The 16893-nt window shown below is 40.6% G+C and overlaps 1 protein-coding gene across 2 annotated transcripts in view; it reads left to right on the forward strand.

Annotated features, from left to right (window-relative positions):
• The window catches only part of BCL2L13 (BCL2 like 13), an 85897-nt gene that overhangs the window by 5619 nt on the left and 63385 nt on the right, over positions 1 to 16893 (forward strand). For both annotated transcript variants that reach the window (XM_059403937.1, XM_059403939.1), the window contains exon 2: positions 7275 to 7443. In XM_059403937.1, coding sequence (XP_059259920.1) covers positions 7323 to 7443 — 121 coding nt within the window. In that variant the 5' untranslated portion in view covers positions 7275 to 7322. The remainder of the gene's footprint in view (positions 1 to 7274; positions 7444 to 16893) is intronic.

The raw sequence follows: 16893 nt of genomic DNA on the forward strand, positions 1-16893 counted from the left end.
GATCGAGTCCCGCATCGGGCTCTCTGCTTGGCAGGGAGCCTGCTTCCTCCTCTCTCTCTGCCTGCTTGTCTGCCTACTTGTGATCTCTCTCTGTCAAATAAATAAATAAAATCTTTTAAAAAAAAAAAAAAAAAAAAAAAAAAAAAAAAGAAGCTTGAGATGCCTTACATATGAAATGCACTCTGTTGATAAGGGGGGAACCTGAGTGTTGTGCCCTGCTTACAGGAAAGCTCTGAGTGGTGATCTCAGGTCATATTTACTGTTCATCTGATTTGTCTTTTCCCTGGACCCATTCTTAAAATTGACAGATTTGCTCCTTTCAGTAGTCTGTTTGAAAAAAACACCTTGTTCGTCTACCATTTCTTCCTCCTGTTATTGTTCGTTTTTTCGCCTCTGCATTCTTCTCACCCAGCACATTGCCTGACATAAGCAAATATGCATCCAGTGTATGCAGTTAAAGGCTAAGAGTTCAGAACTGAAGACGATGTACCTAACCAAGTGATTGCACTGTTAACTAGTTGTGTGATTTTGTGCAAATAAATTGTCTATTCTTGTTTCTCCATCAATAAAATTGAGACTGTTAACCTTTTCCTTCTAGCATAGAGGATTACTATGACAACACATGAAAGAGTGCTTCAGAAATAGAGGCCTCAGGCAGATGTAATTTATTTATATTTGTTCGAAATGCAAGAGCTCATTGTGCAGTACACTGACTCTGCACTACAGAATGTTGCAAAGGAAATGCATGCCCTCTCTTCCCAGAATACCCTTAAGAGTCCATGACCCTGTAGTCATGCTGTGGAGTTTACATTTTGCATATTTTCAATGCTTTTGTTCTATAATTTAACACACACACACACACACACACACACACTAATTGTGTAATAGTGTTCCTAGGGTCTGTCTGCCCCACCACCTAATCACGGGTATGAATGAGCTGCTTTGTTGCACTACACCTGGAAGGAAGCTCAAGCTAAATTAGAAGTTGGGTAGATATTTAATACTATAAGTCTATCATATTTAGGTCTGGTATTTTTATAACTAGATTATCCAATGCACATTTGAAGCCTAAAAAAATGTATACTGAAGTTAAATGATTGGAGTGTGTATGATCATCTTCTCCATTAGTGTGAATCATTGAAAAATGTTAAAACAATTGAATAGAATATAATCATCCACCAAATATATGGTTGTATGGATGTTAACATGTATACTAGAGCTGAGGACTTCACTGCAAATAGTTAAAGTGAGTGTGGAGGATGGAAAATTTATGAAATCCATGATTAAGATTGCATTTATGGTTAGCCAATTGGGAGTTGTAAGAAAATCTTAAGAGCACTAGGCTAAAAATCAAATTTGGGAGTTCAGTGAACTATGCTTTTTCTATGGCATCTGGGTTGGAGTATGACTAAAATTGTCTTCCAATTCAGATTTTTTTTTTTAAGATTTTATTTATTTATCAGAGAGAGAGGGGGAGAGAGCGAGCACAGGCAGACAGAATGGCAGGCAGAGGGAGAAGCAGGCTCCCTGCTGAGCAAGGAGCCCGATGTGGGACTCGATCCTAGGACGCTGGGATCATGATCTGAGCCGAAGGCAGCTGCTTAACCAACTGAGCCACCCAGGCATCCCCCAATTCAGATTTTTGATAAATACAGGAATTTGAATATAACAGATTTGAGAACATCAATTTTTTATTTAAAGCATTATTCAAAATATGAGTAATTCTTTATTCCAGTTACCCCAAAATTCTGAGACTTGGTAAAGCTGAAATTTTGTTACTCATTTGCTCTGTTCTCCCCTCTCTCTGAACTTCACTTCATAATTTATCTCTTGCTTTCTGTACTTATTTACACCTCATTGGCTTCTTCTCCACTGAGTGTAAACATGCTTAAGACTCTTTTGTTGTGCACAAAAACAAAACAAATGAACTCTCAAACTTATCTCTCTGGTGGGGGAGGGGCTATTGTTTCTTCCCATCCAACCAGGCTGTTTTTTGAAAGAATAGACTAAAACCCTAATCTCTCCCTTTTCACTTAAGCATTCAGCCTTCAACTCCCTGCATTTTTGCTATTGCCCCTGGCCAACAAATAGAACTGTCTGGTCAGGGATCGTTATGCTGACATTTTCATTCTTCTTGGTGTGTTACTGTATTTCAATATTTCTTTACTCCCTTCTTGTTGAAATTCCTCCCCTGACTTCTGTAAACACACTATTTCCTGTTTTTCTTCCTTTCTGACTGTCCCAATCCGTACTTGGAGGTCACCTCTGCCAGCTTCTCATTTTTGGACAACCCCTGAAATGTTAGTTTTGCCCTGAATTCTGTTGTTTCTCTTTCAGATGAAACTGGTATTTCTTGACAGATGTTTTTAAAAATGTGTCTCCTTTTGATAAATAAAAAATTATCTGGCTCCTGTTCTGGTGGTGGTGCTTGGGGTAGGGAATGATGGGTGCATTTATTCTTCCCTCCCATCCATGCACTGAGTTATTGATACAGAGAAGATTGAAGAAAAAACAAAGAAGATTGAAGATCTGCTGAGCTTTATTTTCTATACTTTGAACTGAAAACAGTAGGTAATGTTTCCCTTTCCAGAGTGAAGTTCTCTATTGTTATCCCCTTTCTTACTCCTACCCCAAATTTTGGTACTTCCTATCCATTGGAAGTCATTAACTCCCCATTCAGTCTCCTTAGATAATTTCATTGACTTGTATCTGTGCAAAGCACAGTTTTGTATCTCTAGTTGAGAGTTCTCAGTATAAGAATGTCCAATTACTTGATGTACATCTTCACCTGAACAGCTCCTAGGTACTAAATTCAGTATGTCCCAAAGTGAACCTGTTATTATCTCCTAAAATAGCTCTTCCTATATTATCTGATTTGAGTACTCTTACTGAGTTAGTTAACAAATCTTTGAGGCTCTTAATATTTTACCTTTTCATCCCCTTCTTTCCGGTGTTCTTGCTAATTTATGCTTTCATACGTCTCTTGTTTAGATTTTTCCAATATTCCCCTAACTGTGTCCTTGACTCCAGTCTCTATTCTTATTCTTCCATATCACCTCCAGGATGAGTTTTCTGGAATATCTGTTGATACACTTTTCTTGCTTGAAATCTTTCAATAGTTCCTGGTAGTGTTCTATAGTAGTTTTTAGCCTGTTTTACATCATGATCTAATTTGAGGATCTAATGAAAGAAATGGAATGATTTTTCTGACCAGAAAAAAATGCTGATGCACAGAGAATTTGCAGATAGTTTTAGGGGGTTCATTTATGAACATGTTTAAAATAATTCCTTGCATATAGGATAAAACCTAAGCTTCCCAGAATCTCATGGTGTACAAATCACTCCAAGTGCTGACCGCTGCTCGCTCCTGCTGAGCCTCATCACCCTTATGTCTTAGGATTCAGCCGTGTCAAATTCCTTAGTATTTATGTTCCATGCTGTTTCAAAAGTGCTTTTGTGCTTTTTCCTGGTCTTGCTTCATATCTAAAGTGCATCCCTGTCTCATTCCCCTAAGCTGGCTCAGTTAGTGAATACCTCTTCATGTTCCAGGATTGGTTCAGATTTTACTTTATAAAGTTCTGGTTTCTGCTTTTTCCCTTATCCAGAGAGACTTTCCTGCTTCCTGTTTTGGGTTGCCCTCTCCTACTTTGTGAATACTGACTTGTGTCATAGATCTTTATTGTTCTGATTAATTTGCATATTTTTGTTTGTCTCTACTTGGTCAAAAACTCCAGAAGGCGGTTTATCTGATTTCTCTGATTTATCTTAATTATCGTCTTTGTGTCTAATGTTTGTAGTACCTTGTATCTTAAGAAATCTGAGTTGAATGAACGCACAAAATTACCAGAAGGCATTGCCTTCTGTTTTTTTTTTTTTTTAATTTTTATTTATTTATTTGACAGAGAGATCACAAGTGGGTGAGAGGCAGGCAGAGAGGGGGAAGCAGGCTCCCTGCTGAGCAGGGAACCCCATGTGGGGCTCAATCACAGGATGTTGAGACCATGACCTGAGCTGAAGGCAAAGGCTTAACCCACTGAGCCACCTAGGTTGCCCACCTTCTGTTTCAGTAGATACAATTACTAGGTTGATATGAGGTCTTTAAAGATTCATTTAAACTTACAAATTTAATCTAGTAATCTTCCTATGAAAGTAGTGTGTTACAGTTGTTGGGGAGCTGCTTCCCAAGTTTTAAGAAAATTAAGTTCCAGGGGCGCCTGGGTGGCTCAGTGGGTTAAGCCGCTGCCTTCGGCTCGGGTCATGATCTCAGAGTCCTGGGATCGAGTCCCGCATCGGGCTCTCTGCTCAGCAGGGAGCCTGCTTCCCTCTCTCTTTCTCTGCCTGCCTCTCCATCTACTTGTGATTTCTCTCTGTCAAATAAATAAATAAAATCTTAAAAAAAAAAAAAAAAGAAAATTAAGTTCCAGTCTTGGCCCTTGTTCCAGTTAGCTCTTGGTTGCCAACAACAGAAAGTCAGTCTAGAGTATTTAAGCAGAAATGGAACTTACGAAAAGGGCATTGGGTAGCTCACAGAATGGATGGGAAGCTGGAAAATTAGGTTGGGGAACAGGCAGGAACCAAGGGAAACTTGACTGTAGAAGAGTTAGGACACTGCAGTCTGATCTGCATCTCTGCATCTGCTGACCTAGTACCACAAACTTCTCCATGAATTATCTTTTAAGTGTCTTTCCACATTCTAGATCCTAATAGGAGTCTCTCACTTGGCTACATGCCACAGAACAGGAGAAAAGGAAAGAAAAAGTCTAGCTCAAATTTTAGCTTTTTTATAGTGGGGGTTGGGAGATTTCTGTTTCCTATCAAGATTGACACAATGTTGGATGCTCCCTATGAAGGAAATTGGGTTCAGATGGCAGGCAAAAAAAATAAAAAAGCGAAGGTTCATAACAACGCCACTGCTAGCTAGTACCTGACCAGATAGGCCTCAGAAAACTTATTTTTCCTCTGTGGATATCCTTTTTTATATTTGTAAATGTGAAATTCTGTCATTATTAAATGGTGACTGTAAATGTAACAAATATTGACAGGAGAGAGAGAGAGACAGCACAAGGAGGGGGAGCAGCAGGAGAGAGAGAAGGAGCAGGCTCTCTGCTGAGCAGGGAGCCTGATATGGGGCTCGATCCCAGGATGCTGGGATCACGACCCGAGCCAAAGGCAGACAGACGCCCAATGACTAAGCAACCCAGGCACCCCTAGTTTGAGCTTTTTAAGAGTAAAGCACCCTGTAGTTATACAGTGGGTGTGCCTTTTATTCCTGCGATGTAAGCTGTGACACATTTTAGTATGTATTAATAATTTTGAAATGCTTTCTGAAGTTGATAAACTTTTAACAGGGCAGTCTTAAGGCCTACTGTTTGACTTAATGTACTTTTTTTTTTTTTTAAGATTTTTAAAAAAATTTATTAGAGAGAGAGCATGAGAAGGGGGAGGGTCAGAGGGAGAAGCAGACTCCCTGCCAAGCAGGGAGCCCAATGCGGGACTCGATCCTGGGACTCCGGATAATGACCTGAGCCGAAGGCAGTTGCTTAACCAACTGAGCCACCCAGGCGCCCTTAATATACGTTTTGATATAATCTGGTAGCATTACTCCTTGAAGATAGGAAACAGTAGGGACTTTTAAATATATTAGTATTTCTTTTGATAACCTAAGTAAATACTGATGATAGCAACCATAAATGCATTTTTTAAAGACAGTGTCTATTCATGCAAAGCATTTTTTAAAAAGATTTTATGACATAGCAAGAGAGGGAACACAAGCACGGGGGGAAGAGGGGCCTGGGTGGCAGCTGGAGATTCTGGGACTTGATCCCAGGATGCTGGGATCATGACCTGAGCCAAAGGCAGACACTTATCTACTGATCCACCCTGGCACTCCTCAAAGCATAGTTTTATATTCCTCTTAATTTCTGTCTCTTTGTATAGCCACTGTTTTCTGTTGTGTATTTTAAATTCTACATGTATTTTTTCATCATTTATCACTTTTAGACATTTCTCTTTGTTTGTAGATCTTAAATTTTGTCAACATTTCTTGTCTCCTTTCGTGTTGCTAGTTATCTGAACCTGTTTTTCTCTTCCTGGATATTTCCTGAGATCTTAAAGCTGTTGGTATCATTGTTTAAGTAAAAAAACTCAGTTATTTGGAAACTCTTTAATAAGAATTTTTTATGTGAAACAACTATTAAGGCACATGATAGGTGAAACAGCTACTCGGTCCATGGGAAGAGGTAAAAGTTGTAGTTATATTAATTAGGGTATAAGTTAGGATGCCTAATGAAGAGATTTGAGAATGAAGTGCCATAAATGTCAGTCCAGAGGTAAAGGCTGGTAGGGCAGCTCTGCTGCATGTGGTCATTCAGGAGCGCAGTACCTTCTCTCTTGTTACCTTACCATCCCTTAGAGTGGTCTTCTTTTTTTTTTTTTAAGATTTTATTTATTTATTTATTTGAGAGAGAGAGAGAGAGAGCGAGCATGAGGGGAGGTCAGAGGGAGAAGCAGACTTCCCACTGAGCTGGGAGTCCGATGCAGGACTTGATCCCAGGACTCCGGGATCATGACCTGAGCTGAAGGCAGAGGCTCAACCAGCTGAGCCACCTAGGGACCCTTAAAGTGGTCTTCTTGTTTGCATGTCAGAACTGGTTGTCTGCCATATTCACATTTCAAACCATAGAAAGGAGGAAAGAGAAGATCTTTAGGGAGAGATCCACAGATTGCACACATAACTTCTGCTCGTATTCCTCTGACTCAGGCTAATCATTTGGCTCATTAAGCTGCTAAGGAACTGGCAGATATGGTTTGCAGTTGTGTGGCTAATGACCTAGCTAGAATTTAGGAGGTTTTATTTATTTATTTATATTTTATTTTTAAGTAATCTACATACCCAGCATGGGGCTTGAACTCAGCCCCAAGATCAAGAGTCGTATGCTCTACTGACTGAGCCAGTCAGGTGACCTAGGAGTCTTTATTATTAAAAGAAATAAGAGAATATATATTGGGGTAGAGGGAAAGGTGGGGGCATAGCCACTGTTTTTGCCACATAGGTGAAAACAGAGAAACTAGGGAGAGCTAGAAAGGGAAATTTGCTTTTGATCTGAAATCTGAATTAATTCTGACTTGTAAGTTAACTAAAGTTACAATTTTTAAAAATTACTGGGAAGAAAATACAAGTATTTATTTTGGTATTTAGTTGAATAATTGTAGTCAGTGGGGAAATGTACTGGCATGTAACGAACTTTAAACTGAAAATATACTTTTGTTTTTAGGTTTTACACATCTGTAAGTACACTTTGGGAGCTCTGCCAGCCAACTCAATGGCGTCCTCTACTACTGTGCCTCTAGGATTTCACTATGAAACAAAGTATGTTGTTCTCAGCTACTTGGGACTCCTCTCTCAGGAGAAGATACAAGAGCAACATCTTTCCTCACCCCAAGGTATTGTCTTTGGCTCAGGTGATTATATTAAGTAGTAGTAATTACTTCACATGTAAAAATACATATATCTAGATAATTTGTATCTGTGATCATAAGATCATATAATACTAATAATCTTTTATTTTTTTTTATTTTTATTTTTTTTTTTAAAGATTTTATTTATTTATTTGACAGAGAGATCACAAGTAGGCAGAGAGGCAGGCAGAGAGAGAGAGAGAGAGAGGAGGAAGCAGGCTCCCCGCCGAGCAGAGAGCCCGATGCGGGATTCGATCCCAGGACCGTGAGATCATGACCTGAGCCGAAGGCAGCGGCTTAACCCACTGAGCCACCCAGGCGCCCTACTAATAATCTTTTAAAGAATAACCCCTCATCCCATTCCGTCCCACTCCCTGATCCATTCCCCAAAAAAACTTTTAATGCTTTTTTTTTTTTTTTTTTTAAAGATTTTATTTATTTATATGACAGAGAGAAATCACAAGCAGGCAGAGAGGCAGGCAGAGAGAGAGAGGAGGAAGCAGGCTCCCCGCTGAGCAGAGAGCCCGATGCGGGACTCGATCCCAGGACCCTGAGATCATGACCTGAGCCGAAGGCAGCGGCTTAACCCACTGAGCCACCCAGGCGCCCCCTTTTAATGCTTTTTAAGAGTGTGGTAATTTGGGGCTCCTGGGTGGCTCAGTCGTTTAGTGTCTGTTCGGCCCAGGTCATGATCCCAGGGTCCTGGGATTGAGCCCCACAGTGGGCTCCCTGCTCAGCAGGAAACCTGCTTCTCCCACTCCCCGTGCTTGTGTTCCCTCTCTCACTGTGTCTCTCTCTGTCAAATAAATAAAATCTTAAGAAAAATAAAAAAATTGTGGCAAGTTGGGTGGGTCAGTTGGTTAAGCACCTGCCTTAAGCTCCTGGGGTCCTAACTTTGAGTCCCGCATTGGGCTCCTTGCCCAGTGGGGAGCCTGTTTCTCCCTCTGCCTGCTGTTCCCCCTGCTTAAATAAAATCTTAAAAAGAAAAAAAAGAGTGTGGTAATTTAAATGATTGTTGTTGGTACCTGTAAAAATGTATTAAGTACACATAAATAAACAGAATTCTGTCTGTCTTTAGAAATTTCATCCTTGGGGCTCTTGGGTGGCCCAGTCTGTTAAGTATCTGCCTTTGGCTCAGGTCATGATCTGTGGGTCCTGGGATCAAACTCTGCATTGAGCTCCCTGCTCTGAGGGGAGATTGCTTCTCCCTTTCCCCCTCCCTGCCACTTGTGCACAAGCTCTCTTTTTCTCTCAAATAAATAAAATCTTTTTTTTTTTTTAAGATTTTATTTATTTATTTGACAGACAGAGACCACAAGTAGGCAGAGAAGCCGGCAGGGGGAGAGAGAGAGAGAGAGAGAAGGAAGAAGTAGGGTCCCTGCTGAGCAGAGAGCCTAATTCGAGGCTCGATCCCAGGACCCTGAGATCATGACCTGAGCTGAAGGCAGAGGCTTTAACCACTGAGCCACCCACGTGCCCCACAAATAGAATCTTTTTAAAAAATTTTATGCTTAACAAACAGAGATTCAAATTATGTAATTGTTTTATTTTGTTATTATTTTTTAAAGATTTTATTTATTTGTCAGAGCATAAGCAGGGTGAGCATCAGGCAGAGGGAGAGGCAGACTCCCCGCTGAGCAAGGAGCCTGATTTGGAGTTTGATCCCAGGACCCAGAGATCATGGCCTGAGCCAAAGGCAGATGCTTAACAGACTGAGCCACCAGGTACCTCTGCAAAATAACTTTAAAAACTCATGAGAGATACTAATTTATTATTATTATTTTTTTTTTTTTTTAAAGATTTTATTTATTAATTTGACAGAGAGAGATCACAGTAGACAGAGAGGCAGGCAGAGAGAGAGAGGGAAGCAGGCTCCCTGCTGAGCAGAGAGCCCGATGCGGGACTCGATCCCAGGACCCTGAGATCATGACCTGAGCCGAAGGCAGCGGCTTAACCCACTGAGCCACCCAGGCGCCCCAAATTTATTATTATTAATTTATTTATTTTTAAAGATTTTATATGTTTATTTGAAAGAGAGCGAGAGTGAACACAGGCAGGGAGAGTGGCAGGGAGAGGGAGAAGCAGGCTCCCTGCTGAGCAAGGAGCCTGATGATGCAGGGCTCAAGCCCACCACCCAGCCCAGGGTGGTGGGCTTGAGGTCAGATCATGACCTGAAGCAAAATCAAGTGCTGCCATTGGCTTAGGTCATGATCCCAGGGGCCTGGGATTGAGCCCCAAGTTAGGCTCTCTGCTCAGTGGGGAGCCTTCTTCTCCCTTTCCCTCTGCCTCAGCTTGCTACTTAGCATATTTGTGCTTTCTCTCTGTCAAATAAATAAAATTTTAATAAAAAAGAAGATAGTCAACTTTATTATTTTTTTTTTAGATACTACTTATTTGATAGAGGGAGAGAGAGAGAGAAAAAGAGAGAGCACAAGCACAGAGAATGGCAAGCAGAGGGAGAAACGGTCTCCCAACTGAGCAGGGAGTCCAATGCGGGAGTCCAATGCGGGACTCCATCCTAGGACCCTGGGATCATGACCTGAGCTGAAGGTGGACACTTAACCGACTGACCCACCCAGGTGCCCTCAGCTTCTATTTCTTTCTTTCTTTTTAAGAAATATTTTATTTGCGGGGCGCCTGGGTGGCTCAGTGGTTTAGGCCACTGCCTTCGGCTCAGGTCATGGTCTCAGGGTCCTGGGATCGAGCCCCGTGTTGGGCTCTCTGCTCAGTGGGGAGCTTGCTTCCTCCTTCTCTCTCTGCCTGCCTCTCTGCCCGCTTGTGATCTCTCTGTGTCAAATAAATAAAACCTTTTAAAAATAAATAAATAAATAAATAAATAAATATTTTATTTACTTATTTGACAGACAAAGCGAGAGAGGGAACACAAGCAGGGGAAGTGGGAGCGGGAGAAGCAGGCTTTTCTCTGAGCATGCAGGGCTGAAGCCCAGGACCCTGGGATCATGACCTGAGCCAAAGGTAGAAGCTTAACAACTGAGCCACCCAGGTGCCCTCAGCTTCTATTTCTGACAAAAATTCATGGAACTGACAGTAATTAAGTTCATGACAGCAAATGAAGTTCACTTTTAAAACTCCTGGTTCCTGGGGTATGTGGGTGGCTCAGTTGGTTAAGTGTTTGCCTTCAGCTTAGGTCATGATTGATCCCAAGGTCCTGAGATGGAGTTCCGTGTCAGGCTCCCTATTTAGCAGAGGTGTGCTCTCTCTCCCTCTGCCCCTCCTCCCTCTCTCTCTCAAATAAATAAATAAAATATTAAAAAAAAAACAAAACCCAAACTCTTGGTTCCTTATCATGAGATAGATTCAGATATTGAGATACCTGGATCTACATGAGATAGATCCAGAGTATGTACTGATGAATACTTCTGTGAATAACCATAAGTCTTGAATACTTTACATTTTCACAGTCTCTGTGAAACTAATTTTGTCAAAAGAAGAAGGCTTTTTATGCTCTACATGTATTTTGCCATTATTGGTAACACATCTTAGCTGATTCCACTTTGGGTTATAGTGAATTAGTGCTTTCTCAATTTTTTGGAAAATCTTCTCAACCATAATTACTCTGTGTAGGCATCCGGTTCTTTAGTCACTTCACACTCATCATGGACTCCTTGAATAAACAACAGCTGAGCAGTTTCACACAGCTGTCAGTGCATCAAGAGCCAAAGAAAACCACTCAGAATTATTTGCCTTCTATTCAGTTGACTACTGATGTTGTTCCCATTGTCCTCAACTCGTTGAGCAACTATTCTCTCCAAAAGACTAATAATCTGAAACTTTTTTTTTATGACACATCTCTTTAGTGGCTTTAGCTGAACACAGTTTAATTAACTTGACATCAGTAAATGGCTTTCCTTACTTGACTGACAGCTGAGCCATGTAGAAACTTCATTTGCAACCTCATTTCCATTTTTTATTTTTATGAAGAAATTCTATGATAAGAAGTTCTATTTTAAATTTTCTAATTTTTCTGACTTGCTTTCCCATGAGTTGGAAGTACTCTGATGAGTCTGGTAGTATCAGTGTATACTGAGTGCTTCTGGCATAGCTATAATGTCATTGCATAGTAAGTACAATACTTTGTCATCTAATTTGTAAGAGAATAATCCTTAAAAACAGGATATTCAGGGCGCCTGGGTGGCTCAGTGGGTTAAGCCGCTGCCTTCGGCTCAGGTCATGATCTCAGGATCCTGGGATCGAGTCCCGCATCGGGCTCTCTGCTCAGCAGGGAGCCTGCTTCCTTCTCTCTCTCTCTCCCTGCCTCTCAGTGTAATTGTGATTTCTCTCTGTCAAATAAATAAATAAAATCTTTAAAAAAAAAAAAAACCAGGATATTCAAAGTCCGCTTTTCTCTTGTTTTGACATGATGGGTATATGCAGGTAAATAAAGGTTGTGGTATTGCGATATGGGTGGCAGTTGAAATGCCGTGAGGTTATACTTGTGCCACTGCAGTGAAGCTCTGTCGAACTATGGATTTCTGCCATTCTAGCACAAAGCAACCATAGATAATACATAAGTGAGTGTGGCTATATTCCAGTTACATTTTATTTATGGAGACTGAATTTCCTATTATTTTTATGTCACAAAATAGTAATATCTTAACTTTTTTTCAGTCATTTAAAAATGTAAAAATCATTCTTGGCTCATGGGCTATTAGAAAAACATACAGTGGGCCAGATGTGGCCACGGGTTATAGTTTGCTGACCCCTGCTATCAGTACAGGCTACTTTATTTTTCTCATTACTATCAAGGAGTACAATCTGTTTATGCATAAAACTAAATGCTGTAATTGTTTATATTAAGCCCTTGGTCTATGTCCTTGTCACTTCTACTCTTTAATCATATTTCTTTTTTTATTATAATGCTTTTAATATATACGAAAGTATTTAGAAAAGTAAAAAAAGAAAGAAGAAAAATTCTGTAATCCAGTAATTAAAATGAAGAAATGTTAAGCTTTTTTCCATTTATATAGGAACATAAAATTTGAATTTATGGTTTATAAAAATGAGGTGGTACGTATGCCATTTGGTAACATTTTAAAAATTAACAACATATTTAGGGGTGCCTGGGTGACTCAGTTAGTTAAGCATCTGCCTTCAGCTCAGGTCATGATCTCAGGGTCCTGGGATCCAGCCCCATGTCAGGTTCTCTGCTTGGTGGAGATTTTACTTCTCCCTGTCACTCTCCCCCTGTGCTTTCCCTCATTCTCCTTCTTTCCTAAATAAATAAAATCTTAAATAAATAAATAAAAATTAACAACGTATTTGAACATCTGTCCATGTCAGTAAGTAATTTTTTACTTACTGTAAAAAATTTTTTACTACACCTGTAGTCTCCTGTTAGAACATTTAGGGTATTCATCTGCCTTCTTTGGAATGGGCACATGACAGTCCCTCAGTGAGCTTGTAAATTCCTTAAAACTTTTCCTTTTCAGTTTCCAGTTTCATTTACTTTGCCAAAACCTTCTTCTGGTTAGTTATAGTCTGAGGTTTAGAAAAATATTACGTAATAGAACTTGGTGCGGTGATGAACATGTTCTCTATCTGCTCTGTCCAATATTGCAGTCACGAGTCACAGGAGATAGTTGAATACTTGAAGTATGACTAGTGTGAGTAAGGAACTGAATTTTTAACTTTATTTCAATTTAAACTTTAAAAAGCTGATGTGACTATTGACTAGTGCAGTATTAGACACTCAGGTCTAGAAGTCAGGTATTTATTTTCCCTTCTAAGCCAGCCCATATGTTTATAATAATTTGTTAACAATACCACCTGCTACCCAGGCTTGAAACATAGAAGTCATTCTTTAGCTCTTTTCTCTGCTTCCTGCCCTCTTTCTTTTTCTTTTTCTTCTTTTAATTATCTCTACACTTCACCTGGGGCTTGAACTCACAACCCCAAAATTAAGAGTCACATGCTCTACTGACTGAGCCAGCAGGGGCCCCTCTTATCTTCTTTGTCAGCTATTACCAACTATCCCAATTTTGTGAGGATTCTCCCATTATCCTACAGGTCCTGCCTCAAATTACTGCAAGTGTCTCCTAATTTTTCTCCTTCATTTTATGTCTCCTCCATCCTGCATTTTGCATGCTGCAAGCATATTGAGCATCCTAATTGCATCTTACATTGCCTCTTACATTGGAGGCAGTTTTTCCATTCCCCTAAGGTTGCTTTAGAAAACTTTCATTGATTTCTTTGCTCTGGTCCCAGTAGTTATAGCATCTGATGTTTCTTATTGTTTTGTTTTGTTTTTAAGATTTTATTTATTTATTTGACAGAGAGAGAGTGAGAGAGCACAAGCAGTGGGGAGAGCAGAGGCAGAGGGAGTAGCAGGTTCCCCACTGAGCAGGGAGCCCAATGTGGGACATGATCCCAGGACCCCAGGATCATGACCTGAGCTGAAGGCAGACACTCAACCATGCTCTGAAGGCAGAGCTCAACTATGCTCTGAGCCACCCACGTGCCCAGACGTCTCTTACTGTTTTGTATTTAATTTTAATTTTTATCTTTATGTTAATTTTTGGAGAGAGCTTGAGAGTGAAGAGGGGAGGGGCAGAGGGGATCTTAAGCAGGAAGAGAGAATCTTAAGCCGGCTCCATTCCCAGAGCAGCACAGAGCTGACAGAGGTCTCGATCTCATGACCCTGAGATCATGACCTGAGCCGAAATCAAGAGTTAGACACTTAAAACAACTGAACTACCCAGACCCCTCTACTGTCTAGTATTTTAAACAAGCCATGCTTATTCCTCAAACGGAGGCACTCTAGAATGGTAGACTCCTGTGATACCAATTACTAATGTTCACCCGTGCCTAATTCTTATCTTCTTGCTGGGAGCATGGGAAAATTGCATTTAGACAGGGCCATGTGACTGGTCCTAGCCAATGAAATATGAGTGGTGTGATTTGTGTCCCTTCTAGGTTGTGGCATTTAAAAAGAAAGACTAACTTCTTACAGGGAAAAATTAGGTTCTTACTGCTGTCTTTGCTGCTTTGCTATCCCACTTGTTATCTAAAATGTGATGTAGAGCTTATTCTCATGCCATGTTATTATTATTATGTTTTTAAGATTTTATTTATTTGAGAGAGAGAGAGAGAAAGAGAGAGCTTGAGAAGGGGGAGGGTCAGAGGGAGAAGCAGACTCCCTGCTGAGCAGGGAGCCTGATGCGGGACTTGATCCTGGGATTCCAGGATCATGACCTGAGCTGAAGGCAGACGCTTAACCAACTGAGCCACCCAGGCTTCCCATCATGCCATGTTATTATAAATAGGATCTGTGGTAGCATCCGTTGGTGTAATGTGGGTAGGGTTTTGTTTCAAGTTCATGAAGCAGTAAGCATGAGAAGGAGAGGTTAAGGGAGGTGACCCGATTCATGACACACGATTTTTGTCACCTTGAATGTTTTTCATTTTTTCCCAAGTCATGTGCTGATTATAGACTTTTCCATAGGTAGTTAACTCTATACTTTTCCAGAACCAGCCAGCTCTTTCAGACAGTGTTAGTTTGTGCTGAATATAGTAAACCCTGTTCTGGATTACATATTATGACTAGTAAAAGTCTTGCTGACTTGCATATTTGATGTCAAATAATAACTTCTGTTATGCACAATTTTGCACTTACTAACACAGAGCACCTTACTGCTGAAGTAATTAATATGGATTTGTTAATAAGACATTTTTTTCTGAAGTTAGAAAGGAGAGTAAGTTCATCTCTTAGGAATGTGACTATCAAATACATGTACCTGTGCTACTGGTTTGTTATTCACTCAGCTTTTTGTTTTTTAAAGATTTTTTTTTAAATGTTTATTTATTTATTTGACAGAGATCACAAGTAGGCAGAGAGGCAGGCAGAGAGAGAGGAGGAAGCAGGCACCCCACTGAGCAGAGAGCTGGATCCCAGAACCCTGGGATCACGACCTGAGCTGAAGGCAGCGGCTTTAACCCACTGAGCCACCCAGGTGCCCCATGTTTTTTAAAGATTTTATTTATGTATTTATTTGACAGAGAGAGAGAGAGGGGGGGGGGGGGGAGTGAGAGAGGGAACACAAGTAGGGGGAGTGGAAGAGGGAGAAGCAGGCTTTCCACTGAGCAGGGAGCCTCCATGTGGGGCTCCATCCCAGGACCCTGGGATCATGACCTGAGCCAAAGGCAGATGCTTAATGACTGAGCTACCCCAGGGCACCTGTGCTATTGGTTTGTTATTCACTCAGCCATTAAGCAGTCACTCCCCACGTTTTTCTCTTCTCTTCAGCCTTAGGCAACCACTATTCTACTTTCTGTCTCTATGAATTTAACTCTCCTAGGCATCTCATTTGAGTGGAGCCAAATAATATTTTTTTTTTTTTAAAGTAATTTCTGTGCCCAATATGGGGCTTGAATTCATGACCCTGAGATTAAGAGTCACATGCTCTACTAAGTGAGTGAGCCAGGTGCCCCTCATTCCTTTTATAAAACTGAATAATAGTCTAATGTATGCATATCACACATTTGGCTTATCCATTCATCTGCTGATGGACATTTGGGTTATTTCTCCCTTTTGGCTATTGTGAATAACGGCTGCTGTAAACATTGGTGTTACATCTGTTTGAGTCTCTGCTTTCAGTTCTTATGGGTATATACTCAGGTGTAGATTTGCTGGATCACATGGTAATTCTACGTTTAAGTTTTTGAAGAACTGCCTTACTGTTTTCCACAGTAGCTGCATCATTTTATATTCCCGTCAGTAATACACAAGAGTTCCAGCTTCTCTGCATCCTCACCAATACGTGTTCTCTGTTTTTTGGTTTTGTTTTTGTTTTGTAATAGCCATCCAGATGGATGTGAAGTGTGGTGTCTCATTGTGACAGCTCATTTCTTTCATTGTTGAGTAATATTCCACTTTATGGATGTACCATAGTTTGTTTCTCCATTTGCCTTTTGAAGAACATCTTTTTTTTTTTTTTTTTAAAGATATTTATTTATTTATTTGACAGAGACAGATCACAAGTCGGCAGAGAGGCAGGCAGAGAGAGAGAGAGGGAAGCAGGCTCCCTGCTGAGCAGAGAGCCCTGTGTGGAACTTGATCCCAGGACCCTGGGATCATGACCTGAGCCAAAGGCAGTGGCTTAACCCACTGAGGCACCCAGGTGCCCCTATTGAAGAACATCTTCATTGCTTCCGAGTTCGGCAGTCATGAATAAGGTTGTTTAAAGCATTCATGTGCCATTTTCTGTGTAGATAGAAGTTTTCATCTCATTTGGATAACTACTGAGGAGCATGATTGCTAGATCATATGGTAAGAGTATCTTCAGTTTTGTAACAAACTACCAAGCTGTCTTCCACAGTGGTTGTATCATATTGGGTTTCTACCAGCAATGTATAGGGGTTCTAGTTTCTCTATATCTTTGTCCAACTTGCCATCATTGCTATTTTTGATTATAGCTG

This window comes from Mustela nigripes, chromosome 6 (genome assembly GCF_022355385.1).
Source record: "Mustela nigripes isolate SB6536 chromosome 6, MUSNIG.SB6536, whole genome shotgun sequence".
NCBI lineage: Eukaryota > Metazoa > Chordata > Mammalia > Carnivora > Mustelidae > Mustela > Mustela nigripes.